At 51.2% G+C, this 19,629-nt stretch overlaps 1 protein-coding gene across 1 annotated transcript in view; it reads left to right on the plus strand.

The window, feature by feature from the left end:
• Sned1 (sushi, nidogen and EGF like domains 1) overlaps positions 1 to 19,629 on the plus strand; it is a 60,865-nt gene that overhangs the window by 33,350 nt on the left and 7,886 nt on the right. Inside the window, 17 exon segments of the mRNA XM_087905717.1 lie at positions 331 to 447; positions 621 to 737; positions 913 to 1,026; positions 1,625 to 1,798; positions 7,008 to 7,121; positions 7,769 to 7,882; positions 8,190 to 8,303; positions 8,924 to 9,037; positions 9,353 to 9,649; positions 9,853 to 10,036; positions 11,532 to 11,644; positions 12,280 to 12,561; positions 13,714 to 13,858; positions 13,930 to 14,012; positions 14,869 to 14,967; positions 16,481 to 16,597; positions 17,159 to 17,246. Coding sequence (XP_087761843.1) covers positions 331 to 447; positions 621 to 737; positions 913 to 1,026; positions 1,625 to 1,798; positions 7,008 to 7,121; positions 7,769 to 7,882; positions 8,190 to 8,303; positions 8,924 to 9,037; positions 9,353 to 9,649; positions 9,853 to 10,036; positions 11,532 to 11,644; positions 12,280 to 12,561; positions 13,714 to 13,858; positions 13,930 to 14,012; positions 14,869 to 14,967; positions 16,481 to 16,597; positions 17,159 to 17,246 — 2,386 coding nt within the window.

The raw sequence follows: 19,629 nt of genomic DNA on the forward strand, positions 1-19,629 counted from the left end.
GGGAGCTGTGAATTCTGTGGCTGGGGGGTCCAGAATAGATTCTGGAAGGGCCCTGTATGTGTCTGCTGTGACTTGGGGCTCAATTCTCCAGTAAAGAGAGAACTGGCAGGGTCAGGGTTTATAGCCTGTGAGCTCCACCCACCCTTTGTTTAAACCTGGCTGATTTGGCTCCTGCTATATTGGGTCTTGGGGCAGAGCTGAGAAGCAGGTCTGACTTCAGACCCATCCAGTACCTACCAAAGGGCTGGAAAAGCAGAGTACGGTAACAGGAATTCTGCACCACTAGGAGGCTAACCCATGTTCACCATCTTTCTCTGTCTTTGCACACAGCCCGGCCACATCTCTGCAGCTCTGGGCCCTGCCGGAATGGGGGCACATGCAAAGAAACAGGCAATGAGTACCACTGCACCTGCCCTTATCGCTTCACCGGGAGACACTGTGAGATTGGTGCGGCCCCAGGGCAGGGATGGATGGTGAGGGACATGCAGCTGGCCAAGCCCTGACCGCCAAGCACCTGCTTCTCAGGAACACCTTCCTGAAGTCTTGTTTCTGGGATGGTGGGAACTTGGAGAGGTTGGCATCTATAACACTTGACTGTAATGGGTATCTTCTGCCTCCAGGAAAGCCAGACTCCTGTGCCTCTGGTCCCTGTCACAATGGTGGCACTTGCTTTCACTACATTGGCAAATACAAGTGTGATTGCCCTCCAGGCTTCTCTGGGCGGCACTGTGAGATAGGTAAGGTGGCAGCAGCCAGGGATCCTCTCCTGGGCACATGTGAAAACCGGATCAAGGGGCAGAACTGGGCTGGGAGGGGTGGGGAGTGAACTGAGTAAAGGAAGCAGGATGCCTCCGTACAACACAGAAGATCTGGAGAGAAACATGGTGAAAGAGGTCTTCTATGTTCTTGCAGCCCCCTCCCCCTGCTTCCGGAGTCCATGCCTGAATGGAGGTATCTGTGAGGATCTAGGAGCAGATTTCTTCTGCCACTGCCAGCCAGGGTATACAGGACACCGGTGTCAGGCAGGTGAGAGCCAGGTGGGTGGGCTGGGAGCACAGCATCTTTTGAAGATCCCCTAAGAGTTGGGCAGGGTAGGGAAGGTGTCCTAGTTACTTTGCTGCTGCTGTGACCTAGCACTATGACCAAGGCAGCTTACAGACAGGTTTATTGGGAGTTTACAGTCCATAGGGTGAGTCCGTGACCATCATGGTAGGGAGCATGGCAGCAGGCAGACATGGTGCTGGAGCAGCAGCTGAGGCTTACATCCTGATACACAAGCATGAGGCAGAAAGAAAAAACTAACTGGAAATAGCACTGACTTTTGAAACCTCAAAGCCTGGCTCCAGTGATACAAACTCTATCAACACCACACCTCCTTACCCTTCCCAAACAGTTCCACCAACTGGGGACCAAGTATTCAAATATATGAGTTTATGGGGGCCATTCTCATTCAAACCACTGTGGGAAAGGGAAAATCAGTTTCAGAGGTGTCAGCCCCCAGAAACCAAGCCCTGTCCCCGTGAGCGGGTGATGTAGACGTCAGGCCTCCCTGGTCACATGGAAGAATAGAGACTGAACTAAGTGGACATGCTGACGCTCAGGAAATGCTGATGTTCTCTTGCAGAGGTGGACTGTGGTCGCCCTGAGGAGGTGAAGCATGCAACCATGCGCTTCAATGGAACTCACGTAGGCTCAGTGGCCCTGTACACATGTGACCGTGGTTTCAGCCTGAGTGCTCTCGGCCACATACGTGTCTGCCAGCCACAAGGTGTCTGGAGTCAGCCTCCCCAGTGCATTGGTGATTCTGTGGGCCCTCAGGGATGGGTGGGCAGGGCCAACAGCTTTCTCTCACAGCCATTTGCGGTTATACAGAGCCTGCACGCAAGCCCCTCCCCCATCTCCTCTGTAAATGGAGGCTGTACATCCTGTGGAGACACAGGTGATTGCTATCAGCTTTGTTCTGGGCTATTCCTATTTAGAGTGTCCCTGTCCTCAGAGCGACCACCAGCAGACTGAACAGCAACTGCAGACCCACAACTGCAGGTAAAGCAGCTGAGGCCAAGACTTAATCCAAGCACAGGGTCCTAAGAAAGCAGATCTCAGTTCAGGGCCCCACCCAGAGCTGTAGAATCAAACTGTATTTAAGCAAAATCCTAGCCCTCACCTCTCACTGGAGGAGTGCTATTCCAGGCAGCATCCTCTCCAGGGTTGTCCTGACTGGAACTCTGGAGCTGTGAGGCTCTTACCATGGCCGCAAGTGCATGGACACCAAGCCTGTGTATGCAGCTCTGCCACCAGGAACCATGTGATTGTAGGGCAGTTCTCATGACGCCTACACCGGGACAGCACCTACGACAATTACCATTTCCCAAATGCCTGGAGAAGCCCACCCCACTGTGTGGCCCCACCAAGATAAAGAGTTCTGAAGAGGCCAACCTGGCCTCAGGCATCTTTCCTCTACTCCTGCCCTCCCAAGTCGCATGGTGCCTCTCTCAGCTCCACTTTCCCCCCCCCCCCAACATGTTGCCAGGCATGGTGCCCTGGAGAGAAGAGGGCTCCAGGAAGGAGAAGAGGTCCTGAGAATCACAGCCTCCAATGATGGGTCCATGTGGCAGCTATCAATGGGGACAGAATAGAGAAGATGGTTACACAGTATAGAAGGATACTCGTCGCCGTATATAGTGACAGTAGGCAAAAGGTCACTTGGCGCTGGCCATGTACAAAGGGATCAGTAAAAATCAAGTAGAAAGATGAGACTTTGAACCACAAAAGTCAAAATAACTAGCATAATTTATTACTGAACATTGATGAAGAATAGGTCGGTAAGTTGAAAGACAGTTGGGAGAGTTTTCCCAGAAAAAAAAAAAAAAAAAGAGGAGCAGGTTGTGCACCAAAGAAAGTGTAGAGCCTGGAGGGGAGCAGCAGCTCCAAGCCTGAGACGTCAGAATATCATGGGGTAACAGCAAAACCTTGACTAGCCAGGGGGGATAGCATGGTGAAGGATTCACCTCAGCATCAGACTTCTCAACAACAGTGTCAGAGGGGAGAGAGAACATTCTCTTTAGTGGCAGTTGGGTGAGGACAGAGACAGTCACCCTGGCTGAACTGGAGGTAAACACCATGAGACCAGTAGACTCACATCTGTGAACCTGTCAGAGCTGAGGGTCCAGAATGTCAGGCATCCTTTCCTATGTGAGACAGGCTGCTGGCACTTTTATCTCAGGGCAGGGACCCACCCTGAGTAGGGGTGATAGGGAAGGGGAAATGAGCCACAAAGCAGGGCAAATCCCCTAGGGCAGGCACAGTGGAGTGATGGCAGAGATGCCGAAGTCACAGAGCAAGTCTTCACACAGCCACCAGTTCTCACCCACAGGAACCTGCCACATGCCTGTGAAACCTGGGCAGGTCTGAAGACAGCCACCCCATTCTCCCACAAGACTGAGACCCGAAACCCAGCAGGAGAGGCCTGCTCTAGCCCTCAAGAATTTAAAACTAACCCCCAGATGCCTCCAGCAACAGTGAATGACCCAGTAACATCAGAGGCAGGCAGATCAGCCTGCAGGCTGCAGGGCAGAGAAAAGCTTTTCAGCCTAGGGAAGAAATGCCCTACTTAGGTCTGTCCTGTGTTTACCCTATGTTGGAGGAACAAGAAATTACAACAGATAATCTAGGAAAGAAATTATTAAAACAGGTCTACAAATGCCCAGATATTGGAACTCACAAGCAAGGAGTTTTTTAAATTGCCACTTTAAAATGCCACTATTAAAATAGAAAGAAAAGAAAAGAAAAAAAAGAAAGAAAGAAAGAAAGAAAGAAAGAAAGAAAGAAAGAAAGAAAGAAAGAAAATACAGCTGGGCGGTGGTGCATGCCTTTAATCCCAGCACTTAGGAGGCAGAAGCAGGTGGATCTCGGTGAGTTCAAGGCCAGCCTGGTCTCCCAAGCAAGTTCCAGGACAGCCAAGACTATTATACAGAGAAACCCTGACTTGAAAAAAACAAACAAACAAAAAACAAAAAAGGAAAGAAAGAAGAAAGAAAGAATCCAACTGAATGAGATAATAAAGAAATTTAAATAACAAAATAGAGACTCTAAACTGAAAATGCAACAGTAAGATAATTACTGGAATAGACTGGCTTAAACTGGATTTCCAACAGAATAGACACAGTAGGAAAAACAATCACAGCATAACAAAATTATACAAACTGCAAATCAGAGAGAAAATAATTTAAGGGAACTATAAATTGTGAAAAAATAATTTCTAAATGACAGAGACTATTTGTTGAGAATAGTATTGCCTTAATTCTAAACTACATAGACTTATAAAATTTGAGATTATAGACTAATATTCCTGAGAATAAAGACAAAAAAAATTTTAATGAAATATTACTAAATCAAACCTAGTATCACATAAAAGACTAATGTCTCAGCGAGTGGGATTATCTCAGGAGCAAAGGCTGGCACAGCATCTGAAAGTTGATCCACACTCGCAATATTAGGAAACAAGAGAAACCATGTGATTCTCATTTGCTCCAGGACAATCCCTCCGCAGACCTTAGCTGTTAGAAAACAAACTCCTCACCAACTAAAAACAGAAGGCGTTTTTTCCTCAGTCAGATTAAGGGCATCCATGAAAACTCTACAGCCAACAAAGATTAATAGTGGAAGGCTGCCCACCACGGGGAAAGGCCACTCCGTCACTGCTTCCCCGCATTGCCCAGGAGGTCCTGAACGCTGCTAAGGTGAGACACTGCCACAGAAGGCTTAGCCATCAGCAAGGAAAGGAGGGGTCAGCTGTGTGCACAGAAAACCCTAAGCAGATGCTACCAGAGAAACTGCTGACACAACGCACGGGTGAATGAGATTACAGGAAATGAGGCAGGCTATAGAACGATCCAGTTCCCATAGACTCACCGGGAACATTGGAAAATGCAGTAGAATGGTACTGTGCACAGCAGCATCAGAGCTACAGCTTCTGCGTGTGTAAAGCTAAGGCTAAAAGGTACAGAGAAAGCATATGGGAATATGTTCCTGACAGCTAAAATAACATGGTATGCATCTGACAAACACGGCATTTGTTTCCAGTCATTAATAACAGTGATTGACTCCAGGGGTGGGATGGGGCAGAGACTTACATGTCACTTTTGTGTGGGGAATATTGGTACACATCTTTTTTACTTGAATGCAGAAAGATTCCTTGGACCACAAAAAAAAAAAAAAAAAAAAAAAAACGTGGGAAAGAAAGAAATGGACAAATTGGGGTATGTAAAAATTAGAAAGTTAAAGCTTTGAAGAAAGTAACAGAAAGCGAGAGGATGTGTATGTATGACTATAGATAGGTCAGTTAGGTCTCGAGACAGAGACAGACAGAGGACCAACTTCGAGACCACTTGGAGAATGCCAGTGAATCAATATGAAAACAATAAGCTCCACAGGGAGGGAAATAGGCGAAACGCACTTCACAGAAGAAGACCTGTAGGATGCCAACGGACATGGAAATGAGCATTTTTCTTTGCAGTAATCAGGGAAATGTAACTGCCAATCAAGCAGCTAGACGCATTTTTCTGGCCACATCTGAGAAGTCTGGACGTCTGTTGGTGAGAACACGGACAACAAGTTGTCTTATCAGTCACTAGAGGGACTCTAAGTTGCCAGAAGCGCTTGGAAATGATTTGACAATTTGCTTGTTGAGTTGACTACCAATACAGCCTAGGTCTCAACAATCCCATTTCCCAGTAAACCTGAGAAACTCACCTATCTACACCAGGGTATTTGGAGAACTTCTACAGCAGCAGCCTTTGTAGTTACCAGAAAAAGAAAAAAAACAAAAAAAAAACCAAAAAAACTAGAGTCAACTCAAGTGTTCGTCAATAAGAAGTATGATATAATCAATGTTGGAGCATTAACAGCAGTGGCAGCGGTCAACCACAGGGACCCACACAATATGGAGGTCTCCCACTAAGGAAAGGTTAGGTGAGAAAGAATGCCAATCATGGCACTCTGTCAAAGTTCAGAAGCAACAAAAACAAAGCCAGGTCTTGTTCAGGTAATTCAAAAAAGTTTAAGAACTGATTTTAGGCCTGGGAATGGTGGCACATGCCTTTAATCTCAGTACTCCAGAGACGGAGGCAGGGGGATCTATGAGTTCAAGGCCAGCCTAGTTTACAAAAAGAGTTACAGGCTGACCACAGCTACATAGTGAAATCCTGTCTCCAAAAATGAGTTTAAAACATAACTTTAAAGACACCAAGAAATGACAGACACAGGCATTGGGTGTGTACAGCAGGGAGGAACCTGTAAGCCAATGGAAATACCACTCTGGCTTCTGGTCCCAGCACTGCCAGTCACCCCCACCGATTTCTTTCTTCAGATGATTTTTAGATTTCTTTACCTTATGTGTATTAGTGTTTTGCCTGCATTTATGTGTGTACACCATGTGTGTCCCTGAGGAGGCAAAGAGAGGACACTGGATCCTCTGGAACTGGAGTTACAGAGCCACCATGCGGGTGCTGGAACCAAACCTGGGTCCTCTGTGAGAGCAATAGATGCCCTTAAGCACTGCAGTATCTCTCCCGCCCCCATCATTTATTTACTTCTCAAGTGTGGCATTAGACTTCTCTCAAATCGAACATTCAAATTCAGGAGCACAACTTCCGGTTTAAAAGCAGCAGGTGGTGAACTTTTTAAAGCCACAGACTGTCCCCCGAAACATGCTAGTTTCACGTGTGTCTGCTACACACAGAAATAGCAAGGTCAGACATCAGGTGTTTCCTGCCAAGCCTGGGAGGCTGTGGGTCCAGCGGGTCTTCTGAGAGACTCTTGAGTGGTTCAGAAGCAACCCCAGTCATTGTGTATTTATGAGCCGGGCATGAGACTTCCATGGATGACATGATTTGGCTGAAGCATCAAGGGGTACTGTAAACTTGTCCCGGGCCTCGGTGCTACTTCCTAACCCTTTGCATCTAGAGTAATAATGGCCGCCTTGCTTTGTTCTTGGGATCTCTCCTTAGAAGTAGATGAGTGCCGGTCTCAGCCATGCCTGCATGGAGGCTCCTGCCAGGACCTCACCGCTGCTTACCAGTGCCTCTGCAGCCCAGGGTATGAAGGAGTTCACTGTGAGCTAGGTAAGAGGTCTGCTCAAAACACTGGGGTTCCCCAGCATGGCCGCCTTGTTCACCACTCCTTCCCTTGGACAGAGCTCTGCCTAAGTAACCATCCCATCCCCTGCTGGCTCTCCTAGGGCCATTCTTATGGTCAGGAGAGATTTAAATATGTCTCTGTCCCCTCCTGCCCTGAGGACTGAGAGCTCATCTGAAAATCCTTGGCCTAGGAATCAGTCTCAGACCTGGGGGTGGGGCAGAGGAGATGGACAAGTTGCAGCCCTTGACCCTGGAGAGAGCAGAGGCCTGACCAATATATGACAGGGTGAGGCCTGCATCCCTCGCGCCTGTGTGGGGCGCTATGCCCCAAAACAGAGATGCTGGCTTCTGGAAGGGCAAAGCCTGGGAGCTGTTCCCAGTTGTAATGCTAGAGTGCATTCAAGTGTGGAGGACAGCAGCAGCGACAGGGAGTTAGGGATGCTTCATCAGAGACGGGTAAAATGCCAACCAAGGAGGGACAAGTGTTGGTGACAGAAGAAAGGCTGTGCTCCAGAGTTGGGATCCCCGGGACTGAGGCCTCAGGGCCTTGCTGGTCGGCAGGGAGCAATTAGAATCCTGGGGGACATGCGGGGAGCTCCAGTATGAACCAGTGCCATCCCCTGTCTATGCAGAGACAGACGAGTGTCAAGCACAGCCCTGTAGAAATGGAGGTTCCTGCAGGGACCTCCCCGGGGCTTTCATCTGCCAGTGCCCTGAAGGTTTCACGGGAGTCCACTGTGAAACAGGTAGGGTTCTTTCAGGTGGGTCCCACAGAACCAGGGCTGCTAAGAGATTGGAGGGAAGTCAGGAGCCATCCTCCTGCTGAACAAGCCACCCAGGGAAAGAAAACCCCCAAGGCTGTGGTGACCTGGAGGGAGGAAGGAACTGGGTGGTGGGAGGGATCCCTGAGAGCCCCTCCTACCCACAGGTGCGCCATACCCCTCTCCTGGCCACTGCTCCTTGCCTCCCCCTATCCCTTCTTCCCGCTGTACTCTCCTCCCTCCCCCAGAGTCCCTCCCTGCAGCTCGGGCCAACCCTTTGGGTGTTCTCCAGAGGTGGACGCCTGTGCCTCCAGCCCCTGCCAGCACGGAGGCCGGTGTGAGGACGGTGGTGGGGCCTACCTGTGCGTGTGTCCAGAGGGCTTCTTTGGCTACCACTGCGAGACAGGTAGGATCTCAGGCCTCTCTGCCCCCTGGGGCCCTTCCCTAGTCCTCTGATCTCCTTGGTGGCCCTGTTTGCTGCCTTCATCTTCCTCTGCTTCGACTTCCAGGAAGACAGGCTCAGTCCATAGCTCCACATCCACCCTAACTGGCTCTGCTGTCCCTAGAGAGGCTGAGCTTATAGCCCCAGAGCCCCACACTCACTGTCATTTCTGAGAACTCTCTCCCCTATTAGCACATGGTAGGTCCCTCAGCCAGGCCTTTCCTGGCACTGGCACTGGTAGCAGCTTATCCCTGCTCACCATTGCTCCCAGCACCAGAGTACTACTGGACAGCATTCTAGTCCATTCTAGAATGGTCTCTGTCTCAGCCTGAAACTGAGCCCCTCCTGGATGGGAGCACTGATTAAGAGCCAAGATTGTTTTGGCTATGCAGTGCCCCGCAGGTAGCACTTAGCTATACAAGGCACAGAGTGACAGCAGATGCCATGACACCGCCCCATTCCTCCCTGACCCAGTCACCTATGCAACAAGAGGCCTAGGTACAAAAAAAAAAAAAAAGAAAGAAAAAAAAAAACCAAAAAAAAAAAAAACAATTCCCCTTCTCACTGCTATTTCTCCCCCTCAGTGAGTGACCCCTGCTTCTCTAGCCCCTGTGGGGGTCGCGGCTACTGCTTGGCCAGCAACGGGTCCCACAGCTGTACCTGCAAAGTGGGCTACACAGGCAAGGACTGCACCAAAGGTGAGGGCCAGGAGCTCCCGGAAGGAGGATGGAGGAGCAAGGGGGCCAGAAGGTAGGCCAGGGGCCAAGTGTCTAGGGCAGACAGCTGCTGACTTAGGTCCCCTTCTTGAGAGCAGGGAGGTGGTACCAACAGCCACACATGTGGAAACACAGACTTCCAAGGGTCATGGCAGCCCAAATGAGAAGGCTCCCTGCCAGCAATGGCCTGGGTGACCAAGCCCCAGAAACAATCTAGGTGACTTGACTGGGGAGCTGCTCTTTCAAGCTTAAAGTCTAACCCCTGCACCTTCTTTGTGTTTGGCAACAACTCTGAAGAGCTCCTCCCACCAACAGCTCTCAGGGTAGAGAGGGTGGAGGAGAGTGGGGTCTCCATCTCCTGGAGCCCACCTGAGGGCACCATGGCCAGACAGGTGCTGGACGGCTATGCAGTCACCTACGCCTCCTCAGACGGATCCTCCCGGCGCACGGACTTCGTGGACCGGAGCCGCTCCTCTCACCAGCTGCGAGCCCTAGCAGCCGGCCGTGCCTACAATATCTCGGTTTTCTCCGTCAAACGAAACACCAACAACAAGAACGACATCAGCAGGCCCGCAGCTCTGCTTACCCGCACCCGTGAGTTCCTGAAGGTGTCCTGGCCACCGCTGCCCAGGGGAGGAACCTGTCCCTACCTATGGTTTAGTGGACATCTCTGTGTGGGGGCTGCCCTTCCCTATTGGGTAGATCAGAGAAGAGATCAGGTAGAAAGGAGCAGGCACTGGGCTGGGCAATGAGGAGCAGGAGGTGTGGCATCAACTGAACATCCTGTGGCCCCGTAGGACCCCGCCCTGTGGAAGACTTTGAGGTCACCAACATTTCAGCCAATGCCATCTCAGTGCAGTGGGCTCTCCACAGGATCCAGCATGCTACTGTCAGCAGGGTTCGAGTGTCCATCCTCTACCCTGAGGCCTCAGTGGCCCAGTCCACTGAGGTGGACAGGAGTGTGGACCGACTCACATTTGGGTAAGAGCAGTTGTCGCAGGAACACAGGGGCCCAGGGTGTTGTTTGTGAATCCATACACTTACTATCCTTCACCTGAGTGGGGCTGGGGCCTGAGTGAGCCAGCCTCACTGGGGACATGTGCATGTGCATGTGTGCGTGCGTGCGTGCGTGCGTGCGTGCGTGCATGCATGTGTGTGTGTGTGCTGTCCTACCTTGTGTAGCCCCAAGCCTACAAACAGCAGTACTCTAACAGTATTGCCAGGACTCCTGAAAGTGTAAGAACGCCCTAAAATCCAGGTTTATTCTAGGTTTATAGGCGTGTCCTTCACAGAATTGTCCAAACTATTTTTTCTTTATTTTTTTAGATTGAGTTATTTAATTTTACGTGTATAAGTGTTTTGCTCTCGCGGATGTCTGTGCACCTTGTGCCACAGAGGACTCCTGAAACTGAAGTTATGGACGGTTGTGAGCCACCGTGTGGGTGCTGGGAATGGAACCCAGGTCCTCTGTAAGAACAAGTGCTCTTACCCACTGAGCCACCTTTCCAGCTCTCTCAACTAGTCATCCACCTGTGCTGAGGGCAGGCTGCCTTTGTTCGTGGCCTCCCGGGTTCTTTCCTTCATCTCTCTGCAGATCGCCTGTCTCTTCAGTCCATTTGTTAGAGACTGCACTATCTCCCTTTCCATCTTGGCTTGACCTCCAAGGTGGGCTGGCTGCTTAGATCTCTGTCAGTAGATCTGCATCATGTCTTCTTAGGCAGCTCCTGACTGCTCCCCTTCCCTTTGAATGTGCCATTCTTCCATTGTTGTGATTTTGTTTTACTAAAACTGCACATTTGAACCAGGCAATGCGGAACTCCAGGACTGATTCTCCTCTTCCATTTTGATTTGGCTTTAAGTTTTTTGTCCCTTGGCTTGCATGGTCACTTTTCCCATTTTCTCTGGATATGCAGCTGGTGTTGGAATACCCTGCTCCTTAATGCCTGGCTCCCCAAATAGGAAGAAAAGAAAACTGAAGTTGGCAGGGGGGCACTGGCTTTTGAATTTTCTGGATGTTACATCACTGGGTGCGATGGGACTAGCAACAGTGGAGGGGGAGCAACAACTGTGGCCCCCGTGTCCTCTGTGATCAGAAGCAGCAAGTGGAGACCCCTAACACTTGGAGTGAGGTTTCTTTCTGCCCTGCCAGCATTCTGGAGGTTGCTCTAAAATCCAGATCATGGCAAGGACATTACATGGATCCACACAGAGACTTTCTCAGGTTGTCCCATTTCTGGACTTCCCATCTGAACATCTGTCCTCTGAGCACACTGTGGCTATGTCCAGACGCTTCTCTCATTTCACTAGATAGTGGGGAAACCTCCCAACCCTGGACCACTACAGTCCAAGGACTGACTGCTGATCTGCCCCTCATGGGGGTGCCCTCAACACTAGCAGCAAAATACCCCATTCCTGGTCACACAGAGCTAGCCACAGACCCCTATATGTCCCTCTCTTCCTTGCCCCCTTCTGGCAGGGACCTGCTGCCAGGAAGAAGATACACTGTACGGCTAACCACCCTCAGTGGGCCTGGAGGAGCCGAGCACCCTACTGAGAGCCTGGCCTCAGCACCACTGAACGTGTGGACCCGTAAGTGGACAGGCACAGTTTCTCCCTGCAGTCCTCTGTCGCACTTGGCACCCTCCTGATATTCTGTCCCTTCCAAAGTGTCCTTATACTATAAGCCCAGCCCTTGCCCTCCCCGAGATCTCTTCCCGGAGGCAGAAGCCCTCTGCCAGAGACATTGTCCAAGACTGCCTCCAGCACCTGAGAACACCAAGACATTCCGCAGTGTGCCCTCTGTGGAACACAGCAGAGTCCAAGGAGCAAGCTGGGATGAGGACACCGAGGGCTTAGGGGCCATGTGACCAGCCCACTCTAGATGCACTTCTTGGCGTTGCACATGCTCTTTCCATGGTATGGGTTGTGAGAAGGCAGGCTGTGAGCAGTGGAACTTGGTGAAGCAAGGATGACTAGTGAGGACAACTCCACCCCTCCCAGACTCAGGACTGTCCATTTGTGGCGCTCAGACACTTGAGGAGGCATGTTGGATCAGTGACCCAACCTCTGCATACAAGTTCCCCACGCTCCCCCGGGGTGACAGTGTCACCAATAACCAAGGCTGGTCTCAGATGCAGCTCCTGATCCCTCTCAGTTCTTAGGTGATGTTTTTGCCAGATGCCCTTTGACCTGACTCTTGCTTTCTCCGTCCATTCCTCATTCAGGGCCTTTGCCTCCAGCGAACCTGACTGCCTCTCGAGTCACAGACACCTCTGCCCACATGGTATGGGATGCCCCCGCTCCAGGTATCTCACTGGAGGCTTATGTCATCAATGTGACCACCAGTCAGAGCACCAAAAGCCGCTACATCCCCAATGGGAAGCTGGTGTCCTACACAGTGCGGGACCTGCTGCCAGGTCGGCGGTACCAGCTCTCAGTTACGGCTGTGCAGAGCACGGAGCAGGGCCAGCTGCACAGCGAGCCTGCCCACCTCTACATCATCACCTGTGAGTTCTCTGACAGGAGGGGGCTGGGAGCCGGTCAGACCCACTGCTGCTGCTTGGGTGTCCTCACCCAGAGGAGGTAGCATAGACAACTGGCATGGGCCATTCTTGGGAATAGAGACACAGGCGCAAGAATGGCGGCTTTTTACCCACGGGTAAGAAAGGACAATTGACAAGGTTAGCAATCTGGAAATACATGTTTGTCAAGCCTTCACCAATCCAATCTAGGCAGGCTTAGCAGCAAATGCAGGACCTCATCCTGAAAGAGCCACCAAGCAGGCAACAAGAAAGAGGCCCAGGCCTGACCCAAAAGGAGTCACTGAACGTGAGCACAAGAGAGGCCAGAGACTACAAGTGGCTTGGGAGGACAGGAAGGGACATTTGGACAGAGAAGCGCAAAAGCGAAAAGCTGGGGTGTGACATTCAGGCCCCAAGGGTGACAGGGCACCCTGCGGGAACCCATGAATGTCCTCGTGCCCTTTATTACATTCGCAAACCTCACACGAGGTGTGTAAAAGCTTCAGCAGTGCTGAGCACACTGAGAGGACAAGCAGGAGCACAGGGACAGACCGCAGGACCTAAGAGCAGGGCAATGGGCCCACAGAAGCTGTCCTGGGTCCCTCCTCCTTCCTCTTCCCAGCCCAGGAGGTTGCTTTGTGAACACAACAGCCTATACAGTGCTTATCTGTGATGCTAATTCTCAGTCCCAACCCTGCCATTCTACCAGCTGGGCTCCAGGCAAACCTGCCAGGTAGAAAGCCAGGTGGGGTCTCGCTGTGAGCCTGTGATTACAACAGATCAGAGCCAGGATGGGGCAGATAAAGGAGGAGGCGGAAGGATACTCCAGGGTGACAAGGCCTGAAGCTGCCCATCAGGAAAACTGCTGACTCACAAGGCTGTGATCCAATCTGCTTAGCAGATGAAGGCTCTGCCAGGGAGTGTCGGGGAGCCGGCCTTCCAGGCCAGTGTGTCTCTTGCAGCACAAATGCATGGCCTCTGCTTAAGAAGGATATAGCAGATAATACAGGCTTCTTGGGCAACATGTACCCCTCTCTGCCCTTGCCTAAGTAGGAGCCGCCACTTTCCTGCAGTAGAGGCAGAGACAGGGACACAAGGCAACCTAGTTGGTGGCTATTTCTCCTTCCTTTCCTGCAGCCTCCAGGGATGGCACTGACAGACGTTGGCACCAGGGAGGACACCACCTACGGATGCTCAGAAACAGACCAGCCCCCGTGCGCCTTCCAGAGCTGCGCCTGCTCAATGACCACAGTGCCCCTGAAACACCAACTCAGGCGCCCAGGTACACATGCTAGCCCCGGCCCTGGGTTCCTAGGCTGTGCTCAACCCTTGACCCTTCTACCCTGTCTGCAGGTTCTCGGAGCTTGTAGATGGAAGAGCAAGAGTGAGTGCCAGGTTTGGTGGCTTACCCAGCAAATCAGTCACTGTGAGATCACGTGAGTATTGCAAACTTCCTGGCACCAACTTGGTAATCAACCCTAGTGGCCTCGCTGCCCTTGCCCCTGGCGTAAAAAATGTTGAGGCCCTTAAAACTAGATCGCACTAGCCTGTGAGTGCTCCATGATCCTGACCGTGTGGAAGGTTTTAGACTTCAAGGGTAGCAGGAAAGGAGCCTGCCATCCACAGTGGGAAGGCTGACCAGGTTAAGGGCACTCCAAGAGTCTGCCTGTGAGAGACCAGGCACCGAACCTCATGGGATTCCCCAGCTCTTTGGTGGCTGAGAATGTTCGAGGGTGGGGAGCAGAGGGCATGAATAGGGAGGGGAGGGGCAATGGGGAGCAGGGGGACCATGACAAAAGGACAACATTAAGCCAAGTTTGCAAGAGAGAGGATGCCTGCTGAAGGGCAAGCTGAGATGTGGAGTGCCAAGGCAGAGGACATGAGACTTGCAGACACAGAGCAACAGCAATGCCTATGGGCAGATTAAGTTCTGTAGAGAGGACTTGCAGCTAGAGCCAAGAACCCAGGCTGCTGAAAATGCTGAAAAGGAAGAAAATATACCCACCCACCCAGGGAACAGGGCTTCAGGGAAGAGGACAGGAGAACCTGAGCCTGGGAAAGCGAAAGAGCCCCACACCTGAGCCGTACAACAAGGAGCCCCCTTAGGAAGCAGCTCTGAGAAAGTAGAAAGCATGTCTCTCAGAGGGGCAGTAGGAGCGAGGCCCAGCCTCGATGGGAGACAGGGCTGGGACTACAGTGCTCTTTGCCAGTGTGTAGCATCAATGGATGGGCTGGCAGGGATGGGCCTAGGCATGAAGCAAGGGCCATGTGGTCACCCTTAGCTTCTCCTAGAACCCACCACTCCGGTGCCGCTCAAGAACACAGAGGAGGCTCCTGAGCAGGTCCGCCTGGCCCTCCAACTATCCAAGAACAGCAGCAAGGACCCAGAAAGTAAGTCACATGTGTGGACGGGATGGGAGCTGGCTTATTCTTCATAGCTACCACAGTGAGAACACCACAGTGGGAAGTTAGGAGGCACAGGTTCTGCCCAAGGGGCAGCTGGGCACCCCATCTGGAAAACAGTCCCCTGCATCATGAGTGAGAGGGGCCGGTGAACAGGGCCAACCCAGGGTCTGTCTTGGAAAGATGAATCCATCCTACCTCTTCCCAGTAGCCGCCCACACCTTGCCCCTCACCTGCCCTGGGGATCCACTTCAGGCTACCCAAGTCCTGCCTTGAGGGATGTCCTCCCAAGTCTGGCAACCTATAGGGCTACTCAGCCTGCACCATCTGATCAGCTGGCTGTTCCCACACAGCATTGCGTGTGTTTCCAGAACTCTGGGCTAGCAGTCAGTAGCACAAACCGATGCCTGCTCCTTCAACCGTCAGACTCTTGCTCCGTCCTTCTCCCTCTGATCCCTCTAGGGATTATGGATGAGAGTTTCCTAGGACCCAGAATTCTTTCCTCCTCTGAGTCACATCAGGGTCTACATTGTGTTCACCTAGCTCAAAGAAGACCTGAGTATCTGTGGGAGTGGGACCCTCAAGGTCACCTCACCTGAAAAGCCTGCCCTCCAAGGACACCTGTCCCTACTAAGGGCACTTACAGTACCAGAGGGTACATTTGCAAACAGGGCCACTGATCCCTGAATATTCTCCCCAGCCCAGGGACACCTGTACCAGCTTTAGTGTGTACCCTGTGCACACTGGGAGGGTGGTTTGTAGCACGAACAATAAAAGCCCAGAGACAGATATTGGGGTTCAACCTAAAAACCAGACAAGCAAAGCCGCCAAGCCACTAGGGAAGTCTCACCTCTACCAAGGCTGCACAACCACAGACTAAGCAGACAGAAACTCTCTCTCCTCCCATTTTATATTCCCTCTAGTGCTGGGACTAAAAGTGTATGACTCCCTAGTACTGGGACTAAAGGTGTGAGCCACCACCGTCTGGACTTGTCTCTGTATTGAAGATACCCTGCTGCTTTTGGAGCGGATACAACAGACTCACTGGATAATCACACAGGGTTTCTCTACACAGCCCAGGCTGGCCTCTAACTTGTGATCCTCCTGCCTCAGTTTCCCAAGCAGGATTACAAGCGTGTGCCACCATACCTGACTTGTTTCATTCTTTAAAGCCTAATATCCTGTTTTTGTTCACTGGAAAGGCCTTAGGCAGGACAGCTCAGGTTGAGTGTCAGCTCCAGACATGTTTCCATGAATGTAGGGAAACAAGCAATTTTCAGACCAAGGCAAGATAAAGACTAAGCCCAGCATACACTGTATCAAACATAAGAGTCAGCGGGACTGTGCTCGCTCACCTGAAAGGGTTCTCATTAGACAAAGACGGGACAAGAACGCTAATGACAGCTGTTCTCGTGTACTGGGCCAGATGACCAGGAGATGCAGCCTGCAGGGCTGGCAGGCCTCCCCAGGCCCTGAACTGACACTGCCTTCCTGTTCCCAGGTGCCCCTGGTAGCTGTTCAGAAGATGCCTGTCAGAATGGAGGCACCTGTGTGCCAGGTGCCAATGCCCACAGCTGTGACTGCAGGCCTGGGTTCAAAGGCAGACACTGTGAGCTTGGTGAGTCAGAGCTGGCTACTGCCTCAGGGCAGTTGTCACCGTGACCTGGGACTTGGCCCTGGAAGGCTGAGCATACAAACTGGCTATCCCTAAGGGCTTCCAATCTGTAAGGGCTTACAAGGCAGGAGCCAGAAGAGCCCAGGTAGGAAGGATGGTGGATGTGGGACCTGAAGGATGGACCATGAACCAACCACAAGGACATGGGGCTGCTTAAGGCGCTGCCCAGGACAGAGCCTAGGATATCAGGAATGAGTGGTGATTGCAAGGCAACATTTCAGGCTCCAGACTGATGATGAGAGGGAATATATTTGGGCTGAGGACCAAAAGTGTTGGAAGCTCCCACAAAGACATAAAATAATCCTGAGGCCACAGGAGCCTTAAGGAAAACCAGCCTGGTGAAACTGAGCGCCCTGAGGCAAGGCCCCAAGTCCAGAAAGAAGCTGACACAGATCCCCAGGCTCACACAGGCTACAGGGCTCTTCCCAGGCAAAGGTCTCTCTTGAGAGGCAGAAACAGAGCCTCCTCCTTAAGGCTGGCCTTTCTTTCTCCTTTGTGCCACAGCCTGTGAAAAAGTGCCTCGCCCCTGCACACGGCTGTTCTCGGAGACAAAGTCGTTTCCTGTCTGGGAAGGAGATGTCTGCCACCACGTGTAAGTCAGCTCTGCCTCTGCCTTTGTGCCCTGAAGTTGTGTCTTTATTCCCCCGAGGAGGGATGGACACTGCAGACACTGGCTTGGGCCACTTCTGTCTAAACTATCTGCCCAGCCTATGAAGCCCAAGAACTGACTAAAGAGAACACGGGCGGAGGAGCCCTCACACAGTCCCAGGACCTGACTCTCCTCCTTCCCTTAAAGCCCAAACATCAATCAGCACATGAGAGCCCCAGGCCCAGCTCTACTACTACCCCAGAGTGATGGGGCGTTGAGCAAATCACTCCTGCCTCGGTTTCTCCACCTGGACTAGGAGGAAGGACTGCTTGTCTCATCTCTTGAGACCCTCCTTGCTATAGCACACATGACTGGGTCATGTGTCTGAGGGCCTGCTGTGCTGTGCTGTTCCAGGCACTCAGGGAGCCCGATGCCTGTGCTCTAGATAAGGATAGCCATAGCAAAGGCACATCTCTGCACAGTGTAGGAGAAATCAGGGAGTGCCAGGAAAGAAGAGAGACAAAAGCATAAGACAAGGAGAACAAGGAATGGAGGGGACAGGAGTAGGCTTCATGGGAGAGAGACACTATCAGAGAGAAAAGAATGTTCCAGACATCAGGTACATGTGTTGCAAGGTGCCCAATATGTCTGAGGAACAACAGAGGCCAACAGAGCAGAGAATAATGTGGGAGCAGAAGACAAGAGGGTTCCTGGGATCTTGGAGACCCTCAGACAAACCGTGGCATTTGTTCCCCATGAACTGCAGAGACCCCAAAGGTGATGTGTGACCACGCTGTTCAAGCCACTCTGGATGCTCAGAGGAGGAAGCAGGTCAAAGAACAGAAGAAAGACGGCAGAAAGTGTCCCCAAGCTTGATGCAAAGCCAGGCTTAGACAGAAAGGGAAGAGGTCAAAGGTCCTAATCTATATGGGTTTGGGGAAGCAGCCTTGACCACCATTCACCCTGGACCCACAATGGCAATCTGATGTTAGTCTGCACCTACCATAGTCCCCCGGCTTCCAGCTCTTCTGGTTACACCGGAGCCTGCCTCTGTGTTAGATGCCCCCGTCATGTGAGGAGAATCCTGCACTCACCAAACTTTCTGTCCTGCTCTTGTAGCCTATATGTATCTTTGAAGAGACTCCCCTGTAGCTAACATATAGGTGGGTCTTGCTTATATTCTTTCTGATTGGTCTTATTAGAGTGTTTAGATCACTTTACAATGATCATAATGGGTGGTGTGGCTGGGATTGAATCTACATATCGATTTCTACTTTTTCCATCTGGACCTTACTGCTTTTTCCTCTTCTCTGGCTGAGTCACCGATTATAATTGTTTCATTTTGTCCCGGAGTCACTCTAGGACTTTCGATGCACAGCTTCAGTTTGTCTCCACTTACCTTGAGTTACCTGCATACAACTGCAGTTACAGGAGACTTAGTTACAGGAGACTTACTTCCATCCACAGCAGGAAACATCCCAGTGCTGTCAGCCATTCATCGCTATGCAATGCTGAAGGCCTTGCTTTTCCAACACTCATCATTCCTTTGTGAAACTTAAGATTCCATCTTCTATCATTTTCCTTCTTTGGAAAACTTACTGGAACATTTCTGAGGACACAGATTCATAGGTGATGGTTCTCTGCTCTCGTTGGTCTGAAAGACCACTTTGGGCATAAATATTTACTAAGTATAGGATGATTAGTTGACAGCTGATTGTTTCAGCACACCAGGTTAGAAGTATCTTTATGACAACATGCTTGGCACACACAATGACAAGGGAGGATTTATTTTGGCTTGCAGTTACAGAGGTTTCAGTCCATGACGGTGAAGGTCACGGTGAGGTGGAAGAGCTCCTGGCATAGCCCCCTGGCTTTCTCCTTTACCCACTTGTACTGTGCGCAGGCCCACAGTCTGTGGGATGGTGCCATCCACATCACGGCAGCCTTCTCTTCTCAGTGCTGCCAGCAAACACCCCAGACACAACCAAGGATGTGCTTCTAGGTACCACCGAGATGACAGATTTGGCCCTGTCACCACCCATGTCTTCTCCATCCCTGTGGCTCCTTTTTTATTTCCTCTTTATTGCTGTTTCTGACCAACTTGATCATGTGCTTTGGTTTTGATAGTTTATTTTTATTCCCTGAGTATTTATTTATTTACTTACTTACTTATTTTGAGGTAGAGTTTCTCTTTGTAGTCCTGCCTGTCCTGAAATTAGCTAATGTAGACCAGGCTGGCCTCAAACTCACAGAGATCTACTTGCCTCTGCCTCCCGAGTGCTAGAATTAAAGGTTTGCAGCGCCACACGGGTTCCTTCTCTGGAATTTGTTAATCTTGTATTTCTGGGGCTTTAGCTTTTGTCAAATCTGAGCCATTGCTCATATC

This window comes from Myodes glareolus, chromosome 1 (assembly GCF_982192425.1).
Source record: "Myodes glareolus chromosome 1, mMyoGla1.1, whole genome shotgun sequence".
NCBI lineage: Eukaryota > Metazoa > Chordata > Mammalia > Rodentia > Cricetidae > Myodes > Myodes glareolus.